Here is an 11,637-nt window from a genome sequence, read left to right as displayed (position 1 = left end):
GGAAGCAGAGGAAGAGGAAGACCTCCACTCCGTTGGAAGGACCAAGTGGAGAAGGACCTGGCTTCGCTTGGAATATCCAATTGGCGCCACGTAGCGAAAAGAAGAAACGACTGGCGCGCGGTTGTTAACTCGGCTATAATCGCGTAAGCGGTGTCTACGCCAATTAAGAAGTAGTGTCAGAGTCATCCAAAAATTCGTAAAAATCCGTCTAATAATTTGACTAAGTTTTATTTCATTTCAACATTTACGGAAAGTTAAGAAAAAAAGGTGCAACGAACTTAACTCGTGTCACTATTAGCTGTCGAAATATCAATGAATTTTTTTATTCGAGCTTTTGCTTCATAATTATCATAATTAAATATACAATAAAACATATTCAAATACATACATATAAGCTTTAGATCCTTTAGCAGTTGATGACTTTTTGGCCTTCTGTTTCAATGGTTTTCATAATTCCATCATCACATTCAGTGCTTTTGTTTAACGAGTTCCAATAATAATAATGTTTAATTTTTTTTCTTACTTTAATCATAGCTATAAACAATATTTTCTAGATTACTAAATGCATGCATATAAATGAGCGTACATTGTCGCAGTTGTTGTAGTGGTCGTAACAATTATACCATTACCATGATTAAGTGAATATTTTTTCCCATCGCTTCCATTATCCATTGTTTAAATGTATCACCAGACATCATTAGTGTCCGACGATGTTTCGGGGATTTACGCAATTGTTGACTATTTAAAAGTGTAACGCGTTCAGAGTGAATCGGTCAATGATAACACTTGCACCCGGGCAGTTGTGGCATTAAGACTAAGGACTTCTCTGATATTTTAATAAATTTCATAAATGAAACGAAGATTGTGTGATTTTAAAGCGAAGAAGTGCTTTGTTTTGATAGCCTGGCTATTGAATATCGTGGAGTCCATTGAATGTGAGTGAAAATATTTAATTTCTTATCTTTCGAGTGCGATCTTTCGTTAACAATGATGAAATGTATACTTATCATTATAATAGTATATGCATGGAAGTTTACGGTTTGACTCATGTGAAGGTCATAGAGTGTGGATACAGTTAAGTTTAAAAGCTTGATATAATATTAGGAGGCTACAGTGGCAAAAGCTATAAGCAAAATTATACCATATTTATGCTAGCTATATATAATAAATATATACATTCTGACAAAAAGTACCCGGAAATAGTAAATAAAACGCAAAATATTTAACTATTCATCAATCGTTATTTTTTCGTCTTCGAAGTAATCCCCACCAGATGAAATACATTTGTGTCAACGATTTATTCGGTCCTCGAACCCCTTTTCATAAGCATTTTTTGGAATGGCCTTCAGCTCTTCATCGAATTTTGTTTTATCTCTTCGATCGACTTAAAACTGGTTCCACGGAGCGGCAATTTCAGTTTGGGGAAGAAGAAAAAATCGCACGGACGGTTAATTGATGGTATTCATTGCATTTTTGGCTTTAATTTCAGTCACAACCGTCCTTTTTTTGAAAAAAAAACAAAAAAAAATCAGCTTTACCGAGAAGAGCCGAGCAAGAACGCGTTTCATACCCAAAATATCCACCAAAATCATTTCAACGGACTCGCGAGATATGTTGAGCTATCTTGCCATCTCTCCAACACTTGCCTGACGATTTTCAAGCACTATATTCTTCACTTTTTTAATATTTTTATCAATTGAAGAGTTCGAGTCGTCCAGAACGAGGCATATCTTCAATGATTTCTCTACCATTTTTGAAGGCTTTGTACCACTCGTATGTTTTTGATAAAAGTGAATCTCCGTAAGGCTTTTTCAACATTCGCAAAGATTCTGCACACGAAATTTGTTTAGAAATACATTATTTAAGACATATTCCTCGTTCGATATTTTTATCCAGTTGTACTTCCCATGTGCAGACAGGTCGCTATGCACTTGGTCTTTCTAATGGATGCGGATGTCCCTTTGCTTCCGTTGTCCACCTACGGGTCTCGAGTCGAAGAAGCTATTTTCTGGTGCATTATCTTCCATAAGAACGACATGGCCAAACCAGCGCATTCGTTGAACTCTTATGTGCTTTACTATATCCATGTCCCCGTATAACACTTACAGTTCGTGTTTTATCTTTTTTGATGCTTATCGCACACGAGGACTGCTTCAAAGATCTGGCGAAGAACAGTTCCTTTGAATAATACACATCTTATAACAGCTTTCCCTTCTCGGCTTGTCGTCATTACTGTTACTGTGCGGTATAATAAGGCGAGAATAATGGGAAATTTATAGAGCGTATGTCTGTTCGTAGAGAAGGATCTACTTCTCCATTGGTTACTGATCCCAAAGGAGCACCTGTTGGCAAGAGCTTGATCTCCGCGATACACAAAGTCTTTAACTTTTTAAATTTTTTTTTACATATACACTAGCTGATCAAATTTAACCCGGACTTAAATGAATAAAATAATGAACCAGGAACTTGCTTGAAATATTTTGTTTCGAATATAATCACAGCGAGTCTATTTTATCATGAACATAAGGAAGCATTCACTGAAGATCGGTTCATCCAACTTCGTTTCTGACGATAAAATAAAAAAAGTTATAGAAAAATTCTTTGAAGATCATCTTGTTGGCAGTAGAGAGATAGTCACAACATATTTTATGGATCACCAGAATACGTTTTGGTTAATGTTTTGGGTATAATGGGTATTAATGCTAAATTGGTGCCAAAAAGCTTGAATGTTTTGTAAGAACGACGTCAAGTAGAGGTCGCAAAAGAGTTGCTTTACAAGCTAGCTAAGGACTTTACATTCATCAACTGCATCATTACTGTTGTCGAGACTTATAACAATTGTGGAAGTGGATTAACTGTTGGTAAAGTTGTAATGACTCAAGCGTCTATATTGAAAGTGTTAATAGAGTTTTGTATTAAAATATGTTAAAATTTAGTTTTTTATCCCAGATATCGTAGGATGACATTTATTTAATTTTAATATTTGGTCCAGAGGCAGATCGATAGTCGGGACGCTGGCCCTTTATATATGAAATAAGAGTCTGAAGATTATTTGACAATTGTAAGGCTTAACGTAGTTAAATGGTATGTGAGCAAATTACTACAATAATTGATTTAGTTGACCACCAAAACTACACTGCCACCGAGAAGGCAACAACATTTTCTGTGGTGATTATTTTGTAATGCATGTTACAAAATGTGTGAGTCGATGATAGTGGGATATTCCTGCTTGGAGACAACATTTGATACAATATCTTCAAGTGCTGGTAGTTTATGGGTTGATGAAGTATCAAACAGCTGTATTTATATTGACCAATTATTTAATTTAACTCAATTGATATAATTTAGCTAAAATAAGAAATAATGGAATGTTTTAGAAGATTATTACTAATATAAAATTTTGTTAGACAGCAAATAGTTAAAGCGGTCTGTAGTACATAGCTAAATTATAGTATTATATATTTAACTCATATCAAATCTATTTCACCGAAATTTAATTTTTTCCCTACCGGTCAACTCAAAGTGTGAATACAAACACATTCCAACAGCAATTACAAAATGCTATATAATTAAGCATTGGGCAAACCAGCTCGTCAGCGGCGGCATCAATAAAATAGAATATGAGTGTGAATGATAAAAAAGCCACTGGCCGAGTTATTCTAATTTGATCAAATAAACACTTTGTTCCTTCGCAAACCGTCATGCGTGAAGCAATGATTTAATCGACAAAATTCACATATTTTTCTGTTTTCATATATGTATGTATATAAAGCGTAAAACAATGCAATTTATTACTATTTTTGTAATATGAATCATTTTTCCATGGCTAGAGGGTGCAGGTTATGTTAAAACGAATGTTGGGTATTGTTAGTTGAAAAATATTAATGTTTGAACTAGTTCCTCTAAATTAGAGGCTGTTATCAGATTTCGTTTAACAAAAACGATCAGTACAAAAAGGAATTCGCATTTTCTCCCTGTTTTGGTAAAGCGAAAATATTCAATAATTAGTGTCGGAATCGAAATAAGGTATTTAGAGAGTAAATGTATTGGTTTTATTGAAATCTGGTATAGGTTATAGAACATCGATGACATAATCAGCGATCGTTAATATACCATATGATCAAATTTGACCTGGACTGACAAAAACAAGTATTTTTTTCAAATTTTAATGCAAATCACCTTTAAAATAGGCTCCAGAGTCAATAAAATCATGCTTAATATAATTTTCCATAAACTTGTTATAATCGATTGGCCTTCAGCGAACTCTCGTTTTTCCTAATACCTACTTTCGTTTTTGCAAAATATTCAGGTATTTACGAGTCTTTGGAACGCTTTATACACAAAAATTAACCGAAATGTGTTGAGTCTATCCATAAGAGATGTTGAGATCCTCTCATCCTATTTCAGTTGGCAACACGACGATCAAGCACTGTTTCTTTAACCTTTTTGATGTTGTCATCATTAACAGAGGTAGATGGACGACTCTCATTAGGGAAGTTTTCAATGACAACTTTCACTAAATGCTTTGTGCCAAACAAATATTTGTTTTCGCGATAACTTCCCAAAATATTTTTGCAATATGTTCAACGATTCCTTAGCTGTAATTCCGTTAGAAATACAAAATTTAAAGCAAAATCGTTGTTTTTTATCGATTCGGTTTGCGCGCGCAATTTAAATGGACCAGTCCGGTTAAATTTCAAGAGATAATCTTAATTGGAGCAGAAGAATTCAGATAAAATTTCTTTTCGCTTAGGAGGTTCATATATTGTATATCTTATTGACAAATCTATTATATATCATAATCAAATAGATGCCGAGAAGTAAGAGTTTATATGAGATATTCACATCTATCATCAAAGAAAAATGCAATCAATTTCCATCGGTCAACTCCCCAATGAAGCATTCTTTAACTAGCTGATACTGAGATACATTACCACATGGCCTTTCTACAATTTACTATGACCTTATTGACGAATTATCGAATTATGCAACGAAATTCACATGACCCTGTATTATACTGTGCAATTAGAGCTCCATGCACAATTGAATTTAGTAGGTGACGATGCGTTTGCTCTTTACGCTAAGCAAATAATGCAAAAGAAAATATGATTATAAAATAATTTTTGGAGTACACGAAGCAGGAAATTGCTGTTAACTGCAAAAAGGTTGAACTAATGGTATTGAATTGTTGACAAGTTGACAAATGGGCCTAATACAGTTGAATGCAGCTAGTCGCGGCGTCCAGTCGCATCGGTGCGTTTACGTTGAAAATAACGCGTTTAAACGGAATTCGATTTCATTCTCTGTTGTATAGATGGTTGTACAGCTGCTTTCTTTATTTCAACGAGCGTTTTTTTAAATTGTATTGGCCAACATGCTGTGGAACGATTTGTGCTATAAACTTTACTTTTGGCCTTTTCTGAATTATCTGGCGGGCATCAAAGGAATTTGTCCATTTTATCCAGGTTTCTTTCCCTTTATCACACTGCCACCAGTCATTGTATTGCCAACGCCATCCACAGTGACTACAACCACAACGACAACGACAACCGCAGCCACAACTACAACTACCACTACAGCCGCCACTACACTGCCTACATTTCCAACACCACCAACGTTCCCATCAACGTCCGCATCAACGATCACAACACTCATGCCATGTCCGGCTCAGCCGCTGGCGTGTTTAAATGGCGGCACACCACCGATACCCTACTGTCCATGCATTGACCCAAGGCAAAGTGGTATGATGAATGGAATGGGCTCAACTCCGCCGATGCCGTCTTTGGCGCTGCGCGGTGGCGCAGCCTTATCGTCCGACCGTCTAGTTTTCATGCCAGTTAATGCACAACAGAATGTTGCACAGGGTTTACAACAACAGCCAAGTGGTAGTGCCAACGTTTTTAATTTCCCTTTGGGCCCACGAAATGGCGTACAGCCCAGCGCAGCGCCCAATCCATCGGAAACTTTGGTTTTTAGCTCGCTTAGTGGACGCCGGCGCAGGAAGCGGCGAAAGTGAAATGTGTATTGCATGACATCACTAAATTCGTTAATATTTTTGAATTTCTATAATGAAAAAAATCAATACTTAGTAGAAAGTAGAATATAGATTGAATATTTTTTACAAATTCATATATAAAATATGCTAATAGCCAAGGGATATGAAACTGCACTGCATCTATTTAATCCTTTTGTGAAGTAATACGAGTATATCGTAGCTTATTAGATTTGGGGAAAATAATCATAATAAAAATTTATCAAAATATGGAAAAATCTAAAATAATTTTATACAACTATAAATATATCCTTTAAAAAATAAGTACATATATCTGAAATTTATTTTTTATATTTTATATAAGCATACATATATAAAAATACAATATAAAATTTAAAAATTTAACGATATTAAGAGAATTCATTTGATTGGAAATTATTGGAAAACAAAATATTGGAAAAAATAAGAAAAAATTAGCTAAAAATTTTATTTTTTAAACTCTAAAACAATAATTTTCATTGCAGCATAATCTGTACCATTATTATTTTCGATTATCTTAATTTAACCACATAATTAAAATAATTATTTCCGGTACTTATATGACAGTGTAAGTAATTGAATAGCATTCAGGCATATCTGTGGTATTTAATTTTTTGGTAGCACACCGAATTGACCCAATTTACTTTCTACTCTTCTACTTCTTTTTTCTCTCATTTCTCTTAAATTAGCTCAATTTTGTGTAGATTCTAGGCAGCGAAGTGGCCAATGCGTGTATTTGAATTCGTGTCCACAACTGATTCAGGACTACTATGAAGCTGCAAGATTTTCGCCAAATTTGCCGGATTTTCAGACTTATGTGAGCGGTGCAATGTGCGGATATGATGGCATCAATTTTATGGTGAGTAAACAACTACTTGAAATACGAGTACCTATGATAAATATATAAATCTAGATATGCAAATACATATGTATGTAAGTATTTGTGTGATTACTAGGGTTAATATACATATTTCTGGCCTAGAAAAGAGCATTTGATTCAATTATCTTGGGAAATAATATTTTGTTGCTTTCTACGAAGTTCTTAAAACAATATGGGGGTAAGGGGTATGTTGTTGACACGATTTAAAATTAAGCGAGTATAATATTTTCATCTAACTTCATGCACATATTTCAAATATTGAGCGATATATGGTATATTGATTCACCATTTTTTGGTTATACTTTTTCTTGTGAATATTGACCTGCTGCACATGTGACCTCCAGATATCTCGGTCATTTTCGGTTTATTCGAGTTAATTTATCAAGCTTTTTCATATCTTCTTCAATCAATTAGTCTTGATTGCGGTCTTCGCATTGTTTTAGTGGTAAATGCTGTGGCCTCAACAATTTACTTCAGCGATTTTATAAGTCGGTCTAGCTTAGTCATTATATTTTATTATTTTTTTGATTTATTTTTTTGGAAGATTTGCAGTTTTATGCTCTGTAGAACAATCTAACGGGGTTTTCAATAAGAGCGCTACAAAAGTGACAAATGAAATTCTTTATTCCTGTGAAAGTATGTACATTCCATATAATTATGTATGAAACTCGATTTCTTTTGCATGTATACCACGGGCTCGCTTGCAGAAGTGCATATGCTAAACTCAATATTCGACGGTTTTCAAGTATAAATCGTCCGATACTGCTGCAATTTCACGTTCGATATTCATGCGAAGTTCAGTACTTGACTTAGTTCCACAGAAAATAGTCTAACGGCGTCAAATCGCACGACCGAGGACCATTTCGTGAGATAACATGTTCACCAAATTTGGTTTTCAATAAATCCATTGTCATATTCGCTGTGTGGCTTGTGGCGTTATCATGTTGGAACCACATATTTTCCAAGTCCATATCTTCCAATTCAGACCAAAAATATTCGGTTATCATTGAGCGTTAACGATTCCCATTCATTGTAACGTGCTGGTCTTCATCATCACGGAAGAAGTACGGCCCAATGACGTCGCCGGCTCATAAACCTCACTAAACTGTAACTTTTTCGGGATGCAATAATGACTCATGGAGTACATGCGGATTGCTGCCTGACCAATAACGCGTATTTTACTTATTGACGAAGCCGTTCAGCCAGAAGTGAGCCCAATCGCTGAATATTATTTTTCGAGGAAAATCCCCATTATTTTTAAGTTGTTGCTCAGCCCAATTCACGAAAATACGAAGATTCTGGTGGTCAAGCGTCTTCAGTTCTTTCGTCAATTTGTTCTTGTAAGTCTATAGGCCAAGATTTTTTCACAAAATTCGTCACAACGACGTCACAGAGATGTTCAACGCTTAAGAATCACGTGTGAGAGACTGATATGGATCTTTCTCAATTGATGCGCTAGCGGCAGTAAAATATTCCCAACACTACGGCACTTCTTTGCGTCTCTCGGAACATTTTGTACTGTGCCTCTGGATTCAAATTTTTCCACTAGACGCTTAATTTTTGATCTGACAAGACGATTATGACGACCATAAATTGCACGTAGCGCTCTTAAAGCTGATGCCACTGACTCCGAATTTCGGTAGTGAATTTTATGTTATGATGAAATGGCAGATCTTCCTGAAGAGAAATGTCAAAAGAGCGGGAAAAAATATAGCGACGTTTACTGTTCCTTTCGAACTACTTTTATAGCATCTCTAGTAAAAAAAAAAAATCTTTGATTAAATGATGATATTAAGTTTCGTCAATTAAGCATATTTTGATGAAAAAAATTGGAGTTTGCATTTAGCAATGATTGATTTGGGTTTTGGTACAGCCTTGCACAGAGCTTTCGCATGCCGAACTATTCAAGAACGTTATGTCCAAAACGTCGATTTGATTTACTTTGAAAGTCAGCCATTTCTATCAACTTCAGTTAATGATCATCAAAACTTTTTTTTTTAATTTGTTGATAATTTTGGGAATTCTTGTCTTATACAAACAGTAGGATCAAAATGAAGTTCTTGTATGGAGAAGTTCTCGATTTGAACAGATTGTTTTCTGAAATTTTGCAAAGCAATGGTAAAGTCTCTGAAAATATGGTTTAGTTGAGACTACCATAGCATATACATAACTACCAAGTATAACGATTTTTCAACTTTTACATTATTTTATCAAAGTGAAAAACTTTTAAAATATTTTTATGGTCTTTTGACGATAACAGGCTATGTAAAAAATTCCTTATCCACTTATCAAAATATAAATGAATACATTTTATAACACATATTTACTAACTATACATTTTCCAGATCTGCTGTGTTGCCAACCGAAATATTCAACCCCCCGGTGGAATTCCGAATCTTCCTACACCGCAGCAGAACAACCCGTATGCTGCCGCATTTAAATTTTCTTCACTAAATTCACTACCAAATGTGCCAACGTCAACACTCGCAATGCCAACAACAGCTACATCACCCATAATACCATCATATTTGCCACCTATCAATATGCCAGAAAGTACAAAACCACCTGCGAATCCGCCTAACTTACCACCCTATACTCCAAGTGCAAATTCCTCCGCAGCAATTGTACCAACACGCTTGGCACCTAAGAGGAGCGGAGCACAGTGCGGCGTGAGCACAGCTTATACCAATAAAGTTGTAGGTGGCACGGAAGCGAGACGCGGTGGGTGTATTTATGACATTCATTATTCTAACATGTAAGAACAATAATTCTTTTTATGCATTTTAGGCGCATACCCTTGGATCGTCGCTTTGGGTTATCGCGACGAGAATAGAGTGAATTCATTGCAATACCTCTGTGCTGGCAGCTTAATATCGAACCGTTATATTTTGACATCGGGCCATTGTATAAATTCTCTGCTGATCACAGCACGTCTGGGTGCCCACGATATAAGTGATCCCAACGAGACGGGCGCTATAAGCATACCCATTGAACGTAAAATCATACACGAACAATATAACTCGCAATATATTATTAATGATATTGCATTGGTTCGTCTAAGTGCCCCGGCTCCAAGCTCGGGTAAGTATGTTCAGAAGGGGGTACTGCATGTCTTTATAGCTGGGCTCAATCCTTATATTTAAATAAGTTTAATATAAATTTGTTTACATAAGTATATATTTTGATCCACTAGCATATATAAGCACCATTTGCCTACCCCAGGGCGAGCGTTTCGCAAAAGATTTCGTAGGCAACAATCCATTCGTCGCCGGTTGGGGTGCAGTGAAGTTTCAAGGACCCAGTTCGAATGTTTTGCGTGACGTGCAGGTGCCGATTGTGACTCAACAGACTTGTATACGGTCTTATAAAGCCGCTTTTCAAAATTTAGTATTTACAGATCGGGTAAGTTTTGGAGGTAAAGCCCCAATAATACAATTATACAAGTATAAAGTTTATTTAAAATATGACTAAAATTTAATTTCCTTATTAGTTCATCTGCGCTGGCAATTCTCATGTCGATGCTTGTCAAGGGGATTCCGGTGGGCCCTTAATGATGCCGATGGTAATTATATATGTTTATATTACAGAAAGCCTTACGCATATGAGTCAACTTATTTGGTTTCATAGTTCAGTGCTTTCAATTAATCACATTTGGTTTTGGTACACTCGGATATCCGGCCTTGGAAATTACTGGAACCTTTTTATCTTTTTATATTTTAGCTGGAAAATGGCGCTTATCATTATTATATATTGGGCTTGGTTTCTTATGGCTATGAATGTGCCCGACCCGGATTTCCTGGTGTTTATACACGTGTAGCTTCCTATATACCATGGATACTCAGTCATATGGTGTAGTGATGACATATAATCTCAAGGAATATTTTTTTATGCCAAAAAAATAATTTGTTAATAATTTTGTTATTTTGTTTTCAAAAAAAAATCTGTAAACTTAATGTTTAGTGGTACTTATTGCTAGAAATTTTTAAAATGTTAATAAAACTTCAACTGAAACAGAAACATCACCATTTTGTTGTTTGATTTTTGGTTTCTTTTAAAAAGTATGAAACGTGAAAACTCCAATAAATAGATTCAAGTGAGTCAAGATAAGAAAGTGTATCATTCCTTTATTAAAGTCGTATAACAGCTTCTTTACTATCACTATCTGTTTACTAACTATGTACCATCTATTTGATTATGCCAGTTTATGTGATTTATACCAGTTGTATGTTCGATTCATTACTACTCAAATTTTAGTCATAGAGAAATAAAAATATATATGATGTACACAGGATCCGAATGAACTTCCAAAAATCTCGCACTAGAGGGCGATATGTCTATGATACAGGATCCCTGTTGTAATATATATAAGTTATCCTAACCAAATGCTTGTTAAAATGTTATGCAGAATATATGACTCATTGTTTCTAAATGAGATATCTTTCGTCAGTTATTTATATTCACTTGTTCATATTGAGTTAGTACAATAATGTAATCCATTAGCAATACTCTCTTTAGGCATAACATCTCAACAGCGATTAGAAATTACAATTTATAACTGACAACAACAATTATATTACAATTGCATTTTTATTAATCAGTGAACAAACGGTGCTCTCGAAGCGTGCTATAAATTGATGAGTACTATATGTGAGCGATTAGCTAGCTTTCTAGTCAAGAGAACCAATGACATGTCGTTGTTGGCGCTGTAAATAGCAACGATACCGCG

At 35.2% G+C, this 11,637-nt stretch overlaps 2 protein-coding genes across 2 annotated transcripts; both read left to right on the top strand.

The window, feature by feature from the left end:
* The first annotated feature begins 367 nt into the window (after positions 1–367).
* On the top strand, positions 368–10,932 carry LOC125778587 (venom protease). The gene is made up of 7 exons (XM_049456879.1): positions 368–935; positions 6,721–6,890; positions 9,257–9,632; positions 9,699–9,992; positions 10,105–10,313; positions 10,402–10,473; positions 10,632–10,932. Exons 1-7 carry the CDS (start codon positions 851–853, stop codon positions 10,764–10,766), a joined length of 1,341 nt encoding a protein of 446 aa, XP_049312836.1. The 5' UTR covers positions 368–850; the 3' UTR covers positions 10,767–10,932.
* On the top strand, positions 4,923–6,317 carry LOC115066514 (uncharacterized). Its single transcript, XM_029552451.2, has 2 exons — positions 4,923–5,465; positions 5,523–6,317. Exons 1-2 carry the CDS (start codon positions 5,375–5,377, stop codon positions 6,014–6,016), a joined length of 585 nt encoding a protein of 194 aa, XP_029408311.2. The 5' UTR covers positions 4,923–5,374; the 3' UTR covers positions 6,017–6,317.
* Positions 10,933–11,637: the final 705 nt, after the last annotated feature.

The sequence above is a fragment of the Bactrocera dorsalis genome, chromosome 5 (assembly GCF_023373825.1).
Source record: "Bactrocera dorsalis isolate Fly_Bdor chromosome 5, ASM2337382v1, whole genome shotgun sequence".
Classification (NCBI taxonomy): domain Eukaryota; kingdom Metazoa; phylum Arthropoda; class Insecta; order Diptera; family Tephritidae; genus Bactrocera; species Bactrocera dorsalis.
The sequence above is the reverse complement of the archived record's forward strand: the minus strand, read 5'-3'. Positions and strand labels throughout refer to the sequence as shown.

What these genes read in the sequence shown, in the direction of transcription:
- LOC125778587 (XM_049456879.1), top strand. Translation starts at nt 851, where the DNA reads ATGAAACGAAGATTGTGTGATTTTAAAGCGAAGAAGTGCTTTGTTTTG. An exon ending in TATCGTGGAGTCCATTGAAT is followed by an intron (nt 936 to 6,720) that starts GTGAGTGAAAAT and finishes CTCTTAAATTAG; the next exon opens with CTCAATTTTGTGTAGATTCT. An exon ending in ATTTAGTATTTACAGATCGG is followed by an intron (nt 10,314 to 10,401) that starts GTAAGTTTTGGA and finishes TTTCCTTATTAG; the next exon opens with TTCATCTGCGCTGGCAATTC.
- LOC115066514 (XM_029552451.2), top strand. Translation starts at nt 5,375, where the DNA reads ATGCTGTGGAACGATTTGTGCTATAAACTTTACTTTTGGCCTTTTCTG. An exon ending in AATTTGTCCATTTTATCCAG is followed by an intron (nt 5,466 to 5,522) that starts GTTTCTTTCCCT and finishes CGCCATCCACAG; the next exon opens with TGACTACAACCACAACGACA.